This window comes from Engystomops pustulosus, chromosome 1 (genome assembly GCF_040894005.1).
Source record: "Engystomops pustulosus chromosome 1, aEngPut4.maternal, whole genome shotgun sequence".
Classification (NCBI taxonomy): Eukaryota; Metazoa; Chordata; class Amphibia; order Anura; family Leptodactylidae; genus Engystomops; species Engystomops pustulosus.
Window position 1 is genome coordinate 188,611,856 of NC_092411.1, and position 22,041 is coordinate 188,633,896.

The window sequence follows — 22,041 nt, forward strand, 5'->3', positions numbered from 1 at the left end:
CTCTTTCCTCTTGTATTCTGCAGACTTCCCCTAGATGGCAGTGACTGCTCAGATAGCTGTTACTATGGACATTCCGTCTTCATAAAGAAGACTACGGCAGGAGACACGCCCACATCCCTGCTCACAGCTGATTACCTCATGGCTCAGTGCTGCAGCACTCATGTGTCACTGCTCCAGCACTGTCATGGACAGGGAGAAGCCCTGACTAATATAGTGACCAAACACCTACACTCTTATCTCTCCTCAGCTTTCCCTACATCTATATACTGTATAAACACATAATCCACACAGACAGAGACTGCAGCCCCCACTCCCCCCATCAGCTCACAGAAGGAAGTGGCAGGAGAGGAGAGACTCCAAGCTGTGCCCTCATGTGCTGTGCTGAAGTGTTACTTAGATAGGTAGAAGCAAGATTAGAGACTGGGATCGGCACCACTAAAGTAAAAAGCATACAATGGCGGCCAAAGCTGTACCAAAAACTACTAAAATTATAAATGAACACAGATGTACGCTATATGACCAAAGATATACAATTTTATTAATAATGCAAAAAGAGCACAGCAAGAACAAACAACAATAAAAACCATTAAAAAGTGTGCAAAGCACACAAATTCAACCGGCAGAGCAGCCCAGCATATGATAGTGCTGGTTGCTCTGCACACCACCAGCTCCCCCCTACCTGCAGAGAACCCCTTCCTCTGCACAAGTGTAAGGCAATGTACGATGATGAATCAGTTGGAAAAAACCTTGCTATGTCCCAAAACCAAGGTGTGGTTTGACTAAGTGTACAAATGTACAAAGTCTGGGGGGAAAAAAACCCAAGATACTAAAAAAAAGTGTGGTGGGCGCTAGCCCAGGGTCCACGCTCGGTTTTACCTGTAAAGATGGCAAAGTCCTGTCGTAGAATGCGGTGGGTGGAAGGAGAAGAGCTGGGGAGAAGACCCAGGGGGGAGCTGGTGGTGTGCAGAGCAACCAGCACTATCATATGCTGGGTTGCTCTGCCTGTTGAATTTGTGTGCTTTGCACACTTTTTAATGGTTTTTATTGTTGTTTGTTCTTGCTGTGCTCTTTTTGCATTATTAATAAAATTGTATATCTTTGGTCATATAGCGTACATCTGTGTTCATTTATAAACTTAGATAGGTAGATACATAGCTATGGGTTAGATAGATAGATAGATAGATAGATAGATAGATAGATATGAGATAGATAGATAGATAGATAGATAGATAGATAGATAGATAGATATGTAGATAGATAGACATGGATACATAGATAGATATGATATAGATAGGATATACATACCGGTAGATAGATAGGAGATAGATATGAGATAGATAGGTAGATAGATATATACAAGAAAACGGGCAGCACTCCAAATTGTGATGAAAAAAGGTGTAGATTCTTTATTCCATAATCAGCAACAAAACAGCTGTTTTGTTGCTGATTATGAGTCCGGGAGGCAGCCATAGACGGCGTATAATGGGTAGGACACTTGTCTGTTACTTAATATTGATGTGTTATTTATAGAATTGAGCAATATACCCTGTTATGCAGTCATATGGTTTCTTGTCTCATCGGACCTTTCGTGTTGGATTTCCTCTGTATATAAAAAACACTCATTACATTATTTTATCAAGTCATGATAATACAATTCTGTGTTGTCTTGTATTTAAAATAAAGGTTTATATGTATTGATTTTATAAGAACGTTGTAACTCCGTTTTTTTTTGTGGTAATATACTAATTATGGTGGAGTAGTTCTAGATTCTGAATATGGCAGGCTACGTGCCGAGTCCCTAACTTCAGCAACATGAAGATAAGGTATTTATAGATAGATATGTAGATAGATAGACATGGATACATAGATAGATAGATAGGATATAGATAGGATATACATAGATAGATAGGAGATAGATATGAGATAGATAGATAGATAGATAGATGTAAGATAGCTCTGGTCTCATTGGTCAGCAGCAGGCGCTTGTGATGAGGTGACAGGAGGCTGTCCCCCCTCCCCCCATCACCTCACACGAGGAAGTGGCAGGAGACAATCTCCAAGTCTTCATGCTGTGCCCTCATGTGCTGTGCTGGAGTGCTACTTAGATAGATAGGTACATAGATAGATAGATACATAGACAGATAGATAGATAGATAGATAGATAGATAGATAGATATGAGATAGATAAATATGAGATAGATAGATAAATATGAGATAGATAGATATGAGATAGATATTAGATAGATAGATGTAAGATAGCTCTGGTGTCATTGGTCAGCAGCCTGCGCTTGTAATGAGGTGACAGGATGCTCCGCCCCACCATTTTGCTGATTGTAGTTTTTTGGAGAGCTGGAAACCATGGTTGCTATGGGACAAAAGAGGTACTAAATGAGGACCGGGAGGCAAAATACTTTGAGGAATAATTCCCAGGGACACCTGGAGCAGAATTATGCATTTCCTTGTTTTTTTTTTTTTGCTCAGAATGACGGTTACACTTTAACCATACCTCCCAACATTTGTGAAAGGGAAAGAGGGACAAAATGGCGGCACGCTACGCGATCCCCTAGGCCACACCCCCAATCACTCCCTGGCCACGCGCCAAATTTTAGCCATATTATAATAATAAAAATCATCTCAATAAAAAAAATAAATAAATAAAATTATCCTCATAGGGATTTGAACCCAGAACCTGCAGTGTCCATGTACAATAATGTCACAGTGCCCCAACCAACCTCAGTGATTATCAAGGTGTAGAATTTTGGTAACTAAGAACTATGACTACTGTTACACTGACACAGATTTAATGCTTTGGTATATAGGGAGGGATCTTCTCAGAGATTATTGTAATTATTGAGACTATTATTATTATTGAGATTATTATTATTATTATTGAGATGATTATTATTATTTTTACTATTATTAATAATCATCTCCATAATAATAAAAATAATAACATTTATAATAATAATAATAATAGTCTCAATAATTACAATAATAATCTCTGAGAAGATTCCTCTCTATATATCAGTGCAGTAAGTCTGTGTCACAATGTAACAGTGGCAGATAACACTTCTTAGTTACCAGAAATCCACAGCTCTGTATCACTGGGCTTATAGCTCAGTCAGTTAACGCCCCTGTCAGCAGTGCACAGGGTCCCAGGTTCAAATCTCAGCCTGGGCAAAACTTTATTTAATTTAATTAAATAAAGAGCTTGTGTCTGGGGAAGCCCTGGAGACCATATATGGGCAGATACTGATCTGAGCCTGATGACGTGGTCCCTGCTCTCCGCTAAGCCGACACTTCTCTGAAAACGATTCCCTGCCCGATGTCTGCTCTGGGGAACCCTAGGAGATGCAGTGACCATATATGGATAGATATCTGAACCTGATGACGTGGTCCCTGCTCTCTCCGCTAACCCGACACTTCTCTGAAAAGGATTCCCTGCCCGATGTCTGTAGAAGCCATTCTTTACTCTCATTTCTGGCTTTCAAAGTATTTACTATGCGGACACATGGAAAGAAAACCTCTTCCATGAGACTTCCATGGGCCCACAGATTTCTTTGCTCTATCACTGATATATACAGCACATATTAACAATATGGCAGCATGATTAACAGTATGGTGTATATGGTGTAATACTGGTGTATTATTGTTAAGATCAAGGACATGATACACAAAACATTCAATGTAGCTTACATCATTGTTTTCTTTGTAACATTATTTTCATATCCTTTCATTCTTTAAGTTCTGCGGCTTTTCAGGAACCTATGTGTTATTATGTCCCATCATTCTTTATATAGTAACAGGAAATAAATATTATTGATGAATATAAATAATAAGACATTGCGCAACATAAAATGCACATGTCCTCATAGCAGTTAATAAGATATTACTATAAACTTCCTCATTCCCTCACATAGCATGTCTGTTTGACGCTGTGTACCACAACATTCCCAATACTTCTTGGGAACTTTGTGGATATCGATTCATGAAATGTCATGGCTTTATTCATAGGTGTTGCCACCTTTATATATTCCTATCTACTGTAATATCTAATTGTAGTTGTAATAGTTTTTAACAACTCATTGTTAAAAGAATTTGAAATACAGACATACACTGTAGAAAATAGGAGGAATACAAGTGTCTTAAGTACATTTGTACTTGTACACTGTATATACTCGTGTATAAGCCGAGTTTTTCAGCACAAAATATGTGCTGAAAAAACTCACCTCGGCTTATACACGAGTCAATAAAAAATGTAATACTCACCCTCCGGCACCCGGAACCTCAGTGGCGGCTCCCGATCCTCGGCGGCGGCTCCTGGTCCTCGGCGGAAGCTCCCGGTCCTCAGCGGTGGCTCCCAATCCTCAGCGGCGGCCCCGCTTCTCTCTTCTTTCTTCACTAGCCGGCAGTCACGTCCATGCGATCTGCCGGCGGGCGCACAATATGATGCAGCGGTGTCGCCGCCGATTACGTCATCAGCGGCGACACCGCCGCATCATAGTGTGCGCCCGCTGGGAGATCGCATGGACGCGACTGCTGGCTAGTGAAGAAAGAAAAGAGAAGCCGCTGCCGAGGACCGGAGCTGCCGCCAAGGACCAGGAGCCGTCGCCGAGGACCGGGAGCAGCCGCTGAGGACTGGGAGCCGCCACTGAGCATCAAAGGTAAGTATCGTCGGAGGGTGAGTATTAAGTTTATTTTTTTATTATTCGCTTGGCATACTGGGGGCAGGCTGTATACTTCTTGGGGCAGGCTGTATACTTCTTGGGACAGGCTGTATTCTTTTTGGGGCAGGCTGTATACTTCTTGGGACAGGCTGTATACTTTTTGGGGCAGAGTGTATACTTCTTGGGGCAGGCTGTATGCTACTTGGGGCAGGCTGTATGCTACTTGGGGCAGGCTGTATGCTACTTGGGGCAGGCTGTATACTACTTGGGGCAGGCTGGTTGTATACTACAGAGGGCTGGCTGGCTGTATACTACATGGGGCTGGCTGACTGTATACTACACCCATGGCATATACTTGAGTCACTAGTTTTTCCCAGTTTTTGGTGGTAAAATTAGGGGTCTCAGCTTATACTCGGGTCGGCTTATACTCGAGTATACACGATATCTTAAACTATCGTTAAAATTTCATGTTCGGTTTTTACATCATGAGACACTCTCATGAAGTCAAGGAGAGATTCCCGATATCATTAAAATCCCGCTATAAGACCTCCATTCATATGGTTGTGAGCTATGCAAAGATTCTGTACAGCAGGAAACAGAGCTTTACAGACGCAGAGTGTGCATCTCCCCAGTACATACCCATACTTTATATGGAATCCAACAAAAACACCTTTCTATGCCAATGTGTGCAATTGGAAACATCCAGAGGTACAATATGAAGTCCGTATATAGGCCTGTGATGCTTAATTCTGCAACTCCCTACTAATAGGTCTTCCACTCACTTACTGCTCTCCTCAGTTCCCATGTCTGTCTATTGTATGGGGCTAGAGTAGGCTAGGTAAAACTTTGAAAAATAGAGAACTAATTTTAGCTATTGCCATGATTTAGGAGACATACCCTACAGCTGCAATTTGTGAATCAACCATTTCTTTTCATGATTTTATACGCAAGTTGCATTTTTAACCTTTGAACGTACTAGTGTCTACCCTGCTGTGTGAAGATGAAATAGATTGTAAGCCGCCATCTGGTTCTCAGTTTTAATTAGGGAAACTTAGATACTCCTCCTGTTGTCCCTGCCAGGATGACAGGTTCATGATCAGTCGGATGCTGTGACCTGTTGACTTGCGTATGGATCAATGCATTTCATTGGTTTAGCACCATCTTTCATAGCCTGTTTCCTGCCCTTATTCTGTCACCCTGAAAGTTTAATACATGGGTCCATTTAGGAGCTTAACATCTCTCAGTAACACCTCATTGAGTAAGTCATCAGGAAGAGGGAAAAAAGCTAACATTCTTTCATATGCCACTATTAGCTACAACAGTTTCTTCATTCAGGTTAGATGTCATAAAAAAAAAACACTGATTGAAATCAGCAGGAATAATTGACATGCTGTGGATCCTAAGGGCGTGGTCACACATCACGTTTAACACATGCGTTTAAAAACACATTCCAACAGCTGAAGAGAGATTTGCCTAAGCAAACAGCAACCGTTAACACATTTTAACGCATGTGTTAACACAAGCCTTAGCATTTGTGTTTTGTAAAGGCAAGTGTTAACAGCTGTTTAATTAGGCAAATCTCTCTTCAGCTGTTGCAGTGCATTTTTAAACGCATGCGTTAAATGCGACGTGTGACTGCACCCTGAATCTAAAGTGGAAATCAGTTTCTGTAGTTGGAAAAGATTTCCTCTAAAGAATGTCCAGTTATAAAGTAATACCACCATTTCAACAAATTTGCCCATTGCAAAGGTTACAAAAATGGACCCCCTTTCCACCCCCAGAAAAAAAAACCTTTCTATAGGATAAGAATAGTGCTGGGGGGTCACTGTGTGTAACACATTAATTAACGAGGGGAGGCTGCTGTATAATACAGTAAGGAGGAGAGTACTGTTTAATACAATAATCAATGATGGGGGGTGCTGTATTATACAATAATGAAGATAATATTTGATTATGAGGGCTGATGTGCATTATATGAATGAATTATTATTAATTTATACAGCACCATTAATTCCATGGTGATGTATTACCAGAGGGGTTCACAAACATCACATTAAGACAAAAACAGATGCAAGTATTAAATACAAAACTACAGTGACCAGGAGACAAGTAGCCTGCCCGTGAGGGCTCACAATCTATACGGGTGTGTGTGGGGGGGATTGGTGTTAAGACATGAGGTGAGGGAGCAGTGCAGTTAATGTGAGTTGTAAGCAAACCTAAACAGGTGAAAGTGTGGAAAGTGCGGGACAGTATGACACATTTTTGTAAAGAGTAAAAGTATGGGAGATGCACAAGAGAGAGTATGAGAAATGAACAAGAGAATTCCTGGATACGAATGTAAGAAGAGCGGATGGTAATAGAGTGAAGCTGAAGGTCCTGTGAGGAATGGAGATTACGTGTGGGGCGGTATTGCTTGATGAGTTCAGAGATATATGGAGGGGACATTGTTGTGGAGAGAGGAGAAATAAGGAGACAGATAGATTAACCAGGCAGCAGAGTTTAGGATAAACTGGAGGGGTGTTAGAGAATTAGCTGGGAGAAGAGTGTTTGCAAAAATCCAACCGAGAGATGATGAGGACATGGACTAGTAGTTATGTAGACTGGATTGAGGAAGGTTCGAATGCGAGAAATGTTCTTGAGATGTAGGCGGCAGGTTGTAGTAAGGGCCTGGAAGGGAGGCTTAAAAGATACGTCAGAGTCAAAGGTGGCTTCAAGGCAACAGACTTTAGGGACTGGGGAGAGCGGGTGCCATGAATTGTGACTGTTATATCAGGTGGTAGGGATGTGTTTATGAGATTATGAGTTCTGTTTTGTCCGTGTTAAGTTTTAAAAAACAGGAAGAGAAAACGGAGGATATGGCTGACAGACATTCTGGCTAGAAGAGAGGAGATATCTGGACCAGAAATACAGATCTGTGTGTCATCTGCATATGAATGGTATTGGAAGCCATGGGACTTAACCCCTTTCCGCAGCGCGCCGTACTAGTACGGCGCGCGCCGGGTCCCGGTGCATGGAGAGGGCTCGCGGACCGAGCCCTCTCCATAGCCGGTAAGTCTTTGCTGCATATTGCAGCAAAGGCTTACCGGTAACACCCGCGATCGGTGCTAGCACCGATCGCGGGTGCTTTCTCCGCGATCGCCGCCGGCAATGCTGCCGACGGCTTCAAAGAGATGGCGCCGCTTGGGCGCCGCCATCTTGTTGTGGATCGCTGCTCCCCGATGACGTCACGGGGAGCGGCGATCCGTCGCCATGGTAACCTCGGGTGTTCCGAACACCCGAGGCTACTTCGTTTTAACCCATGCATTACAATGTGCTAATTGCACATTGCAATGCATGGGGAGTAAAATCCACATATACTGCCATACTGTAGTATGGCAGTATATGATAGGATCGATCAGACTACCTAGGGTTAGAGTACCCTAGGGAGTCTGAAAAATAGTAAAAGTAAAAATAAAAAAAAGTTAAAAAAAAAAAATTATAATAAAAAAACCTAAAAATTCAAATCACCCCCCTTTCCCTAGAACTGATATAAAAATAAATAAACAGTAAAAATCATAAACACATTAGGTATGGCCGCGTCCGAAAATGCCCGATCTATCAAAATATGATAATGTTTTTTTCACTATGTTTAACCCCGTAACGGAAAATAGCGTCCAAAGTCGAAAATGGCATTTTTTTGCCATTTTGAAAAATATAAAAAAATTAATAAAAAGTGATCAAAAGGTCGCACAGTCCCAAAAATTATAGTAATGAAAACGGCATCAAAATTCGCATAAAATGACACTATCCACAGCTCCATACACCAAAGTATGAAAAAGTTATTGGCCCCAGAAGATGGCAAAATAAAAAAAAATATTTTGTACAGGAGGTTTTAATTTTTTTAAATGTATGAAAACATAATAAAACCTATACAAATTTGGTATCCACGTGATCGTACCGACCCAAAGAATAAAGTAGACATGTCATTTGGGACGCAGAGTGAAAGCTGTAAAATCCAAGCCCACAAGAAAACGTCACAAATGTGGTTTTTCACCATTTTCACTGCATTTGGAATTTTTTTCCCGCTTCCCAGTACACGCCATAGAATATTAAATACCGTCACTATGAAGTGCAATTTGTTACGCAGAAAATAAGCCATAACACAGCTCTTTATGTGGAAAAATAAAAAAGTTATAGATTTTTTAAGTTGGTGAGTGAAAAATGGAAGTGAAAAAACTAAAAAAGGCCATCCCAGGCCAGAGGTGTAGAGCAGGGGTCCCAGGACAGAGCCCTGAGGGACGCCAACAGAGAGGGGATGAGGTGAAGAGGTGATGTGAGAGTGATAGTCATTGAACTAATGAATTAGACACTGCATAAATGAAGCAGGTGTTGCTGTATAAAATATCAATTAATTGGGGTGCTGCTGTATATTATATTAATTAATGAGGTAGGTGCTGCTGTATAATATATTAATCACGGAAGGGGTGCTGTGTTACTTAAAAATAAAGGGTTGCTGATGTTGCACATGAATGAATGGTCTGTACTGTATAAAAGTGCTGTTAGTAAGCGCTGTATATAAGTTAATTAGTGGCTACTGTATATAAATCTCAGGAAAATGTACATAATTAATTTAGTGGGGGCACTTGTATTTAATTTAATTTGGGGAGACTTAATTTAATGAAATATGGGGAGACTATGTAATATATTTATTTAGAGAATATACTTTACAAAAAACACAGCATGGTCATTTGTGAGGAGTATACAGGATGACTTCCGTTCCGCAAACCCAACGTAGCTGGAAGACTCATATAATGAAATTTGATAAAATAATAAAATATCTGACCGGAGCTCCTAATTTCAATAAAATGTCACTCAGTACTGATTTCTTTTCTTTACAAGTCCTCCGACTCGATTCAATTCAATAAAATGGCACTTATTAATGATTTCTAGGAGGGGATTTCTTGTGGGCTAGGAGGGGCATGGCCAACCAGCGAAGTGGGCCAGCTTACTTTGAATGTCTTTCTTTCAAATGCTGCATTTCTACAGCAAGTAACTGCATTGATAAATAATATACCCTTTTTACTTAGTCATTCAAATATACAATACATCACATTGTAGCCTCCTAGGGTGGGCGTCGAAAATATATACTTACTTTTCTCTTTTGAATGGTAAATACAGGGGCCTTTAGCCTCTTCTTTGTATGTATTTAGTATTATTTCTGGCACGATTTCTTCTTTTCTTCCCTTTTTTTTTGCGTTCTGATATATTTATAAACATAGCCCCAAATAGTGACTTCTTCGAAAATTCTGCCTTACGTGTGGAATAACGCCCTTATACCCTCGCCGCTTTATCTTTACTTTGGCAATTTGCCCATACAATGATCTCGCCGACAATATACGAATATACTGTATACTTTAAACTTACTTTGTCCGATGCTCTTTAGTAATATACTTTGCAATTTCTGTAACATTTCTGTTAGTAAATGTCTCTGTACTTCTTACTTATGTGTTTTCATTGAGCTTTGGTTTACTTCTCTTAGTTACATTGGTGTATAGTCATTTTATACTTTACACTATTAGGCTGCTATGACTGGTCTTACAATCGACGCATAACATTATATGTCGCATTACAACAATCGACACCTTTTAGACTAAATATACTTTATTCGCTTTACTTTTCAATTTTTACTCATACTGGCAAATATAGGAATTCTGTGTAAGTACAATTGAGTTTTGGGAGAGCCCCACATTGTTTTTCCAACTCCAGGTTCTACATGCTTTCTTAGGCGCTTCTGGCCTGGTGGAACGCACGGCCATCTTCCCGGCTTGTATAGCGCATGTCCGGATATTACATCATGGTGGGGCGGAAGTGGGTGGGCTGGGCCGCGGCAGAACAGCTGGGGTATATAAGTGTATCACTTGTTATGTGCCGGTATCCCCTGACGAAGCCCGCGAGCCGGGTGATATGCGTGGGGCATCTATTCCTCCCCAGACCTGAATCTATTTATATGGTAATGTAGATTTGCACCTTATTTGCTTGCACTTTATTTGCACTGGACCTCATGTTTATAATATACACTCACCGGCCACTTTATTAGGTACACCTGTCCAACTGCTCGTTAACACTTAATTTCTAATCAGTCAATCACATGGCGGCAACTCAGTGCATTTAGGCATGTAGACATGGTCAAGACAATCTCCTGCAGTTCAAACCGAGCATCAGTATGGGGAAGAAAGGTGATTTGAGTGCCTTTGAACGTGGCATGGTTGTTGGTGCCAGAAGGGCTGGTCTGAGTATTTCAGAAACTGCTGATCTACTGGGATTTTCACGCCCAACCATCTCTAGGGTTTACAGAGAATGGTCCGAAAAAAAAAAAACATCCAGTGAGCGGCAGTTCTGTGGGCGGAAATGCCTTTTTGATGCCAGAGGTCAGAGGAGAATGGGCAGACTGGTTCGAGCTGATAGAAAGGCAACAGTGACTCAAATCGCCACCCGTTACAACCAAGGTAGGCAGAAGAGCATCTCTGAACGCACAGTACGACGAACTTTGAGGCAGATGGGCTACAGCAGCAGAAGACCACACCGGGTGCCACTCCTTTCAGCTAAGAACAGGAAACTGAGGCTACAATTTGCACAAGCTCATCGAAATTGGACAGTAGAAGATTGGAAAAACGTTGCCTGGTCTGATGAGTCTCGATTTCTGCTGCAACATTTGGATGGTTGGGTCAGAATTTGGCGTCAACAACATGAAAGCATGGATCCATCCTGCCTTGTATCAACGGTTCAGGCTGGTGGTGGTGGTGTCATGGTGTGGGGAATATTTTCTTGGCACTCTTTGGGCCCCTTGATACCAATTGAGCATCGTTGCAACGCCACAGCCTACCTGAGTATTGTTGCTGACCATGTCCATCCCTTTATGACCACAATGTACCCAACATCTGATGGCTACTTTCAGCAGGATAATGCGCCATGTCATAAAGCTGGAATCATCTCAGACTGGTTTCTTGAACATGACAATGAGTTCACTGTACTCAAATGGCCTCCACAGTCACCAGATCTCAATCCAATAGAGCATCTTCGGGATGTGGTGGAATTGGAGATTCGCATCATGGATGTGCAGCCGACAAATCTGCGGCAACTGTGTGATGCCATCATGTCAATATGGACCAAAACTCTGAGGAATGCACCTTGTTGAATCTATGCCACGAAGAATTGAGGCAGTTCTCAAGGCAAAAGGGGGTCCAACCCGTTACTAGCATGGTGTACCTAATAAAGTGGCCGGTGAGTGTACATCCTCTGTGTAGGAAATTTCTTTGACTCTTGGTCCTAGGTATTTTTGTGCATTTTTCAAGACCATTACCTACCCTTATACTACCTATTGTGGCAATTTTTTGTCATCCATTTTGTCTATGTTTTTGGGGAGCTTTTGTGCACCCATTTTGGGGTTTTTAAGTGTATTTTAAATGTTGTACTAACAAGGATTTTGGGGTGGATTTATTGGGGCTTGAAGGCCAGTTTTTTGGCATATAAGTCCTGAATTAATTACAATTGCTAGCACACTACCAGGAATTGTGACGATTTTCCCCTTACGCCAGCTCTTACCAAGGCAGTGGTATGGGCAGGGTGTACATGATCCTTTGACACATCATGCAAGTTTATGAAAAATTTTTCCCATTGAATTATGTGCCTTTTTCAGTTTTATTTATTACATTTAGGTGGAGATGACAAAAGTTTGATTCTTATTACCCAACCTGTAAATACATTTGCTTTACTACGTAGAAACCAGACAGAACAGGACAATGTTCCTGGTCTTGCCCCAGGTAATTGTAGAGGAATGTTGTCGATTGTTGCTGTACAAAGCCGTATGAGAAGCCTTTTTTCTTGATCTCACAATAAACATTGAGCAGCTGTGGCTGCAACGTAACTTAACAGTCTCACTTTTCAGATGGCAGACAGATCCAGGAAGTGTGGTCTCTGGTAAATAAACAGTCCCATTATGAGCGAACAAACCAGTTATTAAACACACAGCACTATTTGAATGCCTTTCCAACAATTCTAATATCAAACAAATAAGGTGTGAAATAAAGAGATTACTTCGATCGAAAACCTGTGTTTGTTTGCTTAGTCCTATGTACTTTACGGATGAAAAACGGATGAAAAAATAAGAAAATATACATGGAATATGATCCAGAGTACTGTATATCTGACTGGGATAAACAGAAACAGTATTATCATATTTATATAAAAAAACAATGTAGGCATGCTTTATTCAGCGTGTGAACAATATAAAAGACAATATATCTCATGTATACAGAGGCAAGTCAGGTTTATATCTGTGAATAACAACTTGCTAATGACCCTCCCTTCTGAGCAGACATTCAACTGTATGTTATCTGACATCTCAGTCAGCTTCTGTCTAATTGCTAGCAAGATGGAATTCAGCAAAGAGTAAAAAGATAAGTAAGGAAGGATGATAAAAACCAAAGAGGAGAATGAAGCACTTTGCTTTGATAAGATATGTTTCAAAGTTTCTTGTATTTACGCTAGGGTTAATAATAAGGTTAAAATCCATTTCAATCTACTAGGATTTTGTTAATCTCATACTGTAATCTTGCAGACCCAATAATACATCATTTGTAGGGTCACCTCTGCTGACATGTTTTTGCACTTGTGTTCCCCTTAAAACAACAACTTAAAACATGACACATCTGTTCTTATAATCACCTCATGGAATCGGCTTTCTAAGCACTTGCTTAGTTGAAGTATGCACCTGTACATTTTTTTGACTTTCATGCAGAAAGCACCAGGTGATGGGAGAGGGGGACAATATTATATGAGAACGAGTGAGGTTTATATGACAGGGCTGCTTTTTATTTACATTTGACTCCCGTAGAAAGGCAGGCACATGTCAGCGCACGGCAGAGGAAGAGGGGGTGAGGGCTGCTCGCCCCCACCCCTCTCCATAGAGATACATGGCACACAGCGCCGTAATATGGGGAAAGATAGGACATGTCCTGTCTTATCTCGGGTACGGAACGGTACAGTTCCACACGTGTGCTGCACCGTATCGCTCCGTACTGTGCCATGCGCCCATTGCCTACCTATAGGGGATGTATATACGTCGGACGTATATACATACCCCAATTGTCGTGGGAATGTAGCCTTAGACTGGAGAAGGACAAACAAAGTGCTGACTAGAAAGATTATGTAGAGAAAGCCACCCCTTAACTGATTTGCAACTGCCCACTGATGGGTCCCAAGTCTGCAGCAACGTCTTTAGAAGTCACTCCAGTTTCTACTGCTCCCATGCTAATTCTGCTTCTCCAGCTGTCAGACTCCTTTCTTCACCGCATATCGCTAAAGTAGTAGTGCTATAGTAGTGCTGCTGTGTCTGCAAGGTCTGCAGGGGTTAATCAGAGCTGCTGGGTCTAATCAGACCAAGTATTAATAGTAGTACTGCACGTCACTTCATTTAGAGTCTACAGAGTGCTCAATTAGGGCAACCAGTCCATAGATAAATAAAATGAAAAATTGGCCCTCCTTCTTTAGAATGAAAGAGTGTATATTTATTAAGTGAAAAGCAATCCAAGTAAATGCGTGTAATGTTTCGATCTCAACCGAGACCTTCACCAGGCACAGATTGCAGGGGAAGCGAATAGTAGAAAAAGCGGAGCTGACAGCTTGCTGAAAGTTAGATGTAGGAGCTCTTCTCCCTGGAGGAAGTTTTTCCACCATTCCTACATCTAACTTCCAGCAAGCAGTCAGCTCCGCTTTTTCTACTCTTCGCTCCCCCTTCAATCTGAGTTTGAAGAAGGTCTTGGTTAAGACTAAAACTTTAAATGCATTTACTTTTGGATTGCCTTTCACTTAATAGGTTTACACACTTTCATTCTAAATAAGGAGTGCCAAGTTTTCAAAAAAAATTTAAAAAATTGTCCCCCAGGGGTCTTTTATGACCTCATGGGAGACTTATAAAGTAAAAACATACACACGCATAACATACTAATAAATGTATAGAAATAAACATTGATATTTCCCAATAAAATAAAAAAAATTGACATAGTCACCCCGTTTTCCCGAGACTATGGATATTACATATCAAAGGACCGTCACATACTAGAGAATTAATTTATAATGGTCATTTTGAATTAATTTGAAAACTGAAAAAACATTAAGAAAAAAAATTCTTCCTGTCTAATTTTTGTCATTTTATCCCCCAAAATTAAAAAAGGTCCTTTAACATTTTAACTTTCCCTGTGTGGCACAAAAGAAAAGGCGAAAATAATTGTAAGTTTTTGCGCAAAAACAGTTATTGCCCTGGTTATTAAAGCCTTTTAAGGACTGGTCAGTAAGGGGTTAAAAATGAGACTATACAGCTGTAAATAAATTCAAACATTTTGAAGAGGAATGGCACAGGGTAAAGCTCTGAATAAAAAATGATGCTGCAGAATTTGTGTGTAGTGGGAAAAACAGCTTCTTAATCTGATATGTAAAGCTAAGTGTATGTATGTATGTCTGCTAAAGAAATCTGTGCTTACAGGTACCAAATTTTGCACAGCCGCTCTCATTGATTCTTTTTTAACCCCGCGCTTTCCAAAATCCAATTATTAACCACCATATACAGGATGCTGCTGTTGCTGTGGCAGTTGGTAGCTGAGCCGTGATTGGTTGCTGTTCTTCCACAGATCATTAATATGAGCTTTGATAGGTTACTATAGGCAATGTGTATAATACATCATATACTAGGAGCCATTGTCTGCTGTAGCAATAAGCAACCAATCACATCTCAGCTTCTAAGAGCTCTGAGCTTTGATAAGTTACTATAGGCAATGAGTATAATACAGCTTAGGCTGCATTCACACATTGGGTTTTGTTTGCGTTAACGCATGGACTTTCAAACAGCTGGGCAGAGGAGATTTGCCTTATTACATTGTTGACAACAGTGTGTTTACAAAATGCAACCATAAAGGCAATGGTAATACATGTATTAACAAACTGTTAACAAATGCATATGTTAACAAAACATAAACGCACACATGACACCAATGTGATTAGACACTAAGGAGTAGTGTCTGGACCACTGCGGACGATGACGTAAGCCGACACCTGGGATCGGAGTCTAAGTGGTAACCGGTTTTCACCAGAGCCCAGCGCAAAGCGGGTTGGGCTTGCTGCGATGTGGTACCACCAGGTCATTCCACAGGCGTGACTTTGTCGCGGTGGCGGCCAAGGCATAGTACAGAATCGTCAGGCAAACTCGTGGTCCGGAACAGGCGGGAGGTTGAGACAGGCAGCACAGGTTCAGAGTAGGGGACGTAGCGGTATGTTATGGCAGGCAGTATGGGATTGGAGTCAGGAACAGAATTGAGGTCACAACAGGAAATCAGGATAATCGCAAAGGGCATGGAACAAAGCTTTCTCTTAGGCATAGAAGCACAAAGACAGGAACGGGCAGGAATTTATCTTGGCAGGCGGCCAGCCAGCGCCGATTATCGCTGGCGCTTTAAATCTTACAGAGCCGCCATGTGGGATATGGGTTGCAGGGGCAACTGTGACAATTAGGCAAACCTCCTTTTCTCAGCTGTTGTGATGCACTTGAAAATGCATGCATTAAACAAACAAAACGCAACTGGTGAACACAGTCTTAGGTGTGAGGTAAGATGTGAAGTAATATGTGAGGTAATATGATAACCACTGTATGCATGAACCATTGTCTGCTGTGGCAATAAGCAACCAATCACAGCTCAGCTTCTATTTTGCCACAGGTCATTAATATGAGCTCTAAGCTTTCATTGGTTAGTATAGGCAATGAGTATAATCCATCTTATGTGCAAGGTAAGATGGATAGGGATAGAGACAGTCAGGTACAGAGAGACAGTCAGGCAGAGTGAGTGACAGAGAGACAGACGAGAAGAGTGAGTGACAAAGAGGCAGACAGGGAGAGTGAGTGACAGAGAGACATTCAGGCAGAGTGAGTGACAGAGAGACAGGTGGGAAAAGTGAGTGACAGAGAGACAGGCATGGAGAGTGAGGGATAGACAGAGAGACAGCCAGTGAGTGTGAGTGAGTAACAGAGAAATAGCCAGTGCGTGTGAGGGAGAGACACACGGGGAGAGTGAGTATTTTTCCAATTACATAGTGGTATGAAGGCTTTTTTAAGGGTTAAAAATTGTACTTCTCAGTGTCAGTATTTAATATTGCATGGCATGTACTGGGAAGGGAGAAAAAAATTCCATTGAAAATGCATTGAAATTGATGAAAGAAAACATTTGCGCCATTCTCTTGTGGGCTTTATTTTTAAGGCTTTTGCTGTGTTTTCCAAATGACACTTCCCCTTTAATCTTTGAGTTGGTACAGAATAACACATTTCTATAGGTTTTATTTTGTTTTAGAAGATTAAAAAAAAGAAAAAAACCTTGTGTACAAAAAATATCTCAATTTTACCATATTCTGAGGCCAATAACTTTTTAATACTTCTGTGTATGGTGTTGGGTAAGGTGTTCATTTTTTGACATTTTAATTGCTACCATCTAGGAGACTGTACAATCTTTTAATAACTTTTTAATCATTTTTTTATGTATTCCCCGTCGGTAATAACGATTTTATTTTGATAGATCAGGAATTTTGGGATGCAGCAATACCTGACATGTTTATGATTTTATTTGTTTATTTTTATATAATTTCTAGGTGATTCTAGATGATTGAACATAAAAGTTTTTATTAGTTATTTTTATTTTTCTAAACTTTTTTTTTTCCTTTTTCTTTTAAAGTTTTATAGCCCCCTTAGGGTACTTTAACCCTAGGAAGTCTGATCGCTCTTGCCATAAACTGAAATACTACTCTAGTTTATGGTAGTTTTACTTCTGATTTGTAAGCAGTTGCCTCAGGAAGCTGTTTACAGATCAGGTTGAATGACAGGCTGTCATAGCAGCCTATCCCCACTCCCCGATGACATCAAGGGGCGGGGGCGGACTGTATGGAACGTCCGTTCCCGACGTGTGCAGTAATAGTTCATGCCAGGAAAGGGTTAAATATGTTTCAATTGTCCCAAATCTGCTTCGCCACACACAACCATCTCTCCTTTCCTCCTCATCTGCATTTCATTCAAATGTCTGCCCCACAAGCAGCAAGACAGCATCTCTCTGAGATGTCAAAATTACATAGAAGCAAAATGGAGGAAGGAGGAGGATCACTATGATGCAGGAACAAAGTCTCCTTCCAAGTGAAGGTGCACTGAAAACTCACAGATAAAGACTGTAGATAAGGCTACAAGTGACACAATGACCACAATGTTGCCTGTGAACTAGACTCCATTTTCCTGTAAAGTAAGTTAAAGGTGAAATATCCTTTTTAGCTTTTTATTGATAAAGAACTGGCAAGTATTAGAGCCTTACAAAAACAAAGGTCATCCCCTTCTTATTTTATGTCATGAGTTTAGCCTCACAGAATTTCTTTGTTCAGTTTTGTGCACTCTTTCCTGCAGTGTTGTATAGCAAGTGGTGTAGCCGCAATGTGATATACTGCCAGCCCTCTGAATGATTTATCTTTTACATTCAAACCAACCTTTGTCATGGGCTTCAGACATAGACAGAACAAGTGAAAACCGACACTTAGGCAAGCCACATTCTTGAACCAAGTTGCTCAAGTGTGCACCTGTAAAATTGTTAATACATCAGGCATGTCAGATAGATATATCAAGTGTTCAATAAACACAAAGCACTGACCCGTGAAGCACCTGTTTCAAAGTGTATTCTAAGGATGAAGCTTTCATAAAAGTGCACTGCGTCATAGGCATAAGACATTGCCTACTCATATCCAAATGAAGACTAGTAGTAACCAACCTCAGCACAGTAGCAGCATAGTAGATAAAATGTAGACATGATTCATCCTCATACAGTGAATAAAACCCCTAGCAACTCAATAATTATTTAAACTTTCATTTGTGGACTTTAACCTTTGCAATGGAAAGTCTGCAAGTTGTGCAAGGCTCAGAAAGAATCTCCAAGGGGTCCAACAGCAAAATCCACTTTCAGGTGTTTGATGCCACCTGAGATTTCAGGGTAATTCAACTGCATGGCCATCCTATTTGGCATCAGGCTAAACATTCTTATGTTGCGTTGTATCCTTCTCATGTACTAATTTTCAATAACACAATATATAACAGATCATACTGTCTATTAAGTATATTGAACTAAGGTCTACTCATTAGGATATTGGGGGGATTCACTAATTGTTTTATGTCAGTTTATTACACTTTCCACAAATTTTCTTAATACTTCTTGATTTTATTATATACTGAGCTAGGTGAGTTTAGAGTCTGTTTGCCAAATTGACCTCACCCTTCATTTGTTAAAGCCACTTTATATTTTCAGAATATAAAGAAGAAAGAAATGTACTATAATTTGCACTACGAACTGTAGAAATACAAATTTTAAAATAAAATAAAAAACACCCAGGAACTGCTAATATTAATTCAATATCATACATATAAGTAATTATTACCTCCTTACAACAAGCTGGAGATTTTTGTAGGACCCTTTCACAAGCGAGATTGCTTCTCTTCTTGAACTAGACAGCTCCACACCATTGATCATCACTACTTCATCTCCTACTTGAAGATAGGACTCCGAAATATCGACTTTACCTCCACGCTCAACCTGCAGGAGTAGAAGGATTATCAGAGCTCAAGCACAACGCATCACTGTCACACTGTAACGACCCCTCCACTGATTGTAAACAGTATTATATACAGATAAATTGACCTTACACTTTATGCTCCATTCCCATAATGGTATCGGGGGGAGGTGATTTGGCTGCACAAATTGCAGCCAGATCATTGCCCCCACATAGAGGACCATTATACCAAGTCATGGTGCAGCCGCTCAGCTTCCTATTAAGAAGGAAAGGGTGATGAGCAACCTTCTTTCTCCACACAGCTGTGTGCTTTGCCCGTCTTCTGGCCTGTTTGAAGCACATGGTTATGTGAATAAGACTTTAGAATCAGTTAACCAGTTGATATATTTTCTATCTCCAGCAAGTATTGGTAGGCATGGCAGTGTTTGAGTTATATAGTTTTGTACTGTACATATGGCATTCAGTATAATGTTTTTATACTGTATAATAAAATATTGTATTATAAAAAAAATTATTAAATTGTGAATAGTTCAGAGGTTATCAGGTGCAGATCCCCGTACACCGATTTCTGGCACATGGTGTGGACATGCCCAGTTGCCCAAAATCTATGGTCTACCTAGTATAATAGGTAGACCAGTTCCTCTGACTCCTGAGGTGTGCATGTTAGGGATACTGGACAAGGAGGCATGGCAACATCACATATTATTGAGAGAATCCCTCTTCTTGGTAAGAAATGTGTTTGCACTAAGGTGGATGACTCCTCAACTGTAGACTTCCTCCATGTGGAGGAAACCGGTTAACTCCATCAATTCTTCTACAAGTGTAGGGGTTGCCCTAATAAATTTCAAAAGGCGTGGGGAAGGTGGTACAAATCACCTTTGACACAATACTCAGTTGCTTCATTTACGGACACTCTTTGGACACTCTTGACTTTCTACCAAGGTAATAAAGGGAAGGTTATGGGATAATGTATTTCACCTGATATTTGCTGTTTTTTCATGTGGTGTACACACTTTTTGTATGTCATTGAAATGTACTGTTGTATTACTGTACCCTATGTTGGTTGTTGTTTTTTAACTTTGACCTCTAACAGAGTCTGTTTATGCTCTTACTATAAACAATGTTATCTTGCTTTATACTCAATTTTAATGAAACAAGTTTTTTTAAAAATTGCGTTAGTGTGTAACTTAGATAAATTAATCTTTGTAAAAATAGTCTGTCCTCTAAAAAAAAGGAGAATGACAATATGATAGATTTCATCTTACTAACTTTTCTAAGAACCTTTTGTTGAAAAAACTAAACCACAAAAAAACACATTAAATCCTATATCATAGAGCATCTTTCAACATGTTCAGCCAATCAGCAAACTGGGTAATGTTTGTAATGTCACACATTACAAACATGTGTATGTAACACAAAAGGCAGGTTCACATCATTTTATTAAAAGCAAAAGCATATTGCGATTTTATTAACTCTCCTTTTAGAGGAAAAGCAAATCTTCAAATCTTGTTTTGATTTTTAGCATTATTAGGTGGGTGGGGCATATTCCATATTCTGAAAATAATATGTATCTATATTCTCCGGAATCTCTGTTAGCAGTGTTGATGCTTCTTCACAATAAATTAAGTTTCTGGTTTGGCTATTAAGTTGAGTTATGTTCCATGGCTCCTTGGTCTAATATTTAACAAGTTTACTTACCTATAGGTGGCACTAGTAAGACAGTCTCCCTCAATTTCCCCAGGACGACTAAATACTAGAATCAAAGCTGCTTTATGTGAGTAGGCATTAAACAATTTGCTGCTCATATAATATATTTCTATGTGCCAAATCATTTATGCTCTCAATTTATCCCCTCTATATTAGATACTTAAATAGTCGTTGTCACATGCAATTTCCGTAACCCTGTTGGAATGTTGTTACAGTATCAGGTATACAAGCTCATTGTGCAAGATCAAACAACTTGCGTAAATGAAAGACATTTATCACATGAAAATAGCTTGGGATCAGTGTCTTATTCACAAAAGTTATAAACTGCTGATATGTAAAAATGTTAGGGTGTTTCCCAGTATCAAATACTCTATAACCATAATAGGTTGGGATGGACTTAGAGGGAAACTACAAGTGATATACTGAATGCGTACAATCTAATATGTCCTGTATATATGGATATTTAAAGGTTGTATGTGGTACAGGTCAGACAGTACCAATTTTCTGGGTTTTATAATTTTTTTAACACAAATATAGAATTATATACAGGGAATCTGTGATTTTTGTGTTTTTAAATCTTATTATTTATATATTGTATCTGTCAATGATTTACTGACAGGTTTTCCTATTAAACCCAGTCTTAGCCAGCAAGCAACAGAGGGGTGAGTCCTCGTCTCGACACCCCCCTATAGCCCCAACAACAGCATGCTGCTGTGAAAGAACAGGCCGCAAATCCCGGCAAGCAAAAATCCCCACTGGGGGAGCAACAGCTCCCGCTGTCCGCAGCACCGACGGTCCGGCATTCCACACAGGGAGATGAGGTGCCAGAGGCACACAATAGTAGCCTGCACGCATGCACCAGGGCTGACAATCAACGAGAGTCATCTCCCCAGTTAACCCCTTAAGGACGCAGCCATTTTACAGCTTAAGGCTCAGCCCGATTTTTTGGATTCTGACTTGCTTCGCTTTATATGGTTATAACTTTTGAACACTGTTACTTATCAAAACGATTCTGAGATTGTTTTTTCCCCACATGTTGTACTTCATTTTAGTG

General features: G+C 40.3%; 1 protein-coding gene across 1 annotated transcript in view; it reads right to left on the reverse strand.

The window, feature by feature from the left end:
* Nucleotides 1-22,041, reverse strand: part of SHROOM3 (shroom family member 3) — a 236,223-nt gene that overhangs the window by 160,923 nt on the left and 53,259 nt on the right. Inside the window, exon 2 of the mRNA XM_072115744.1 lies at nucleotides 19,149-19,303. Coding sequence (XP_071971845.1) covers nucleotides 19,149-19,303 — 155 coding nt within the window. The remainder of the gene's footprint in view (nucleotides 1-19,148; nucleotides 19,304-22,041) is intronic.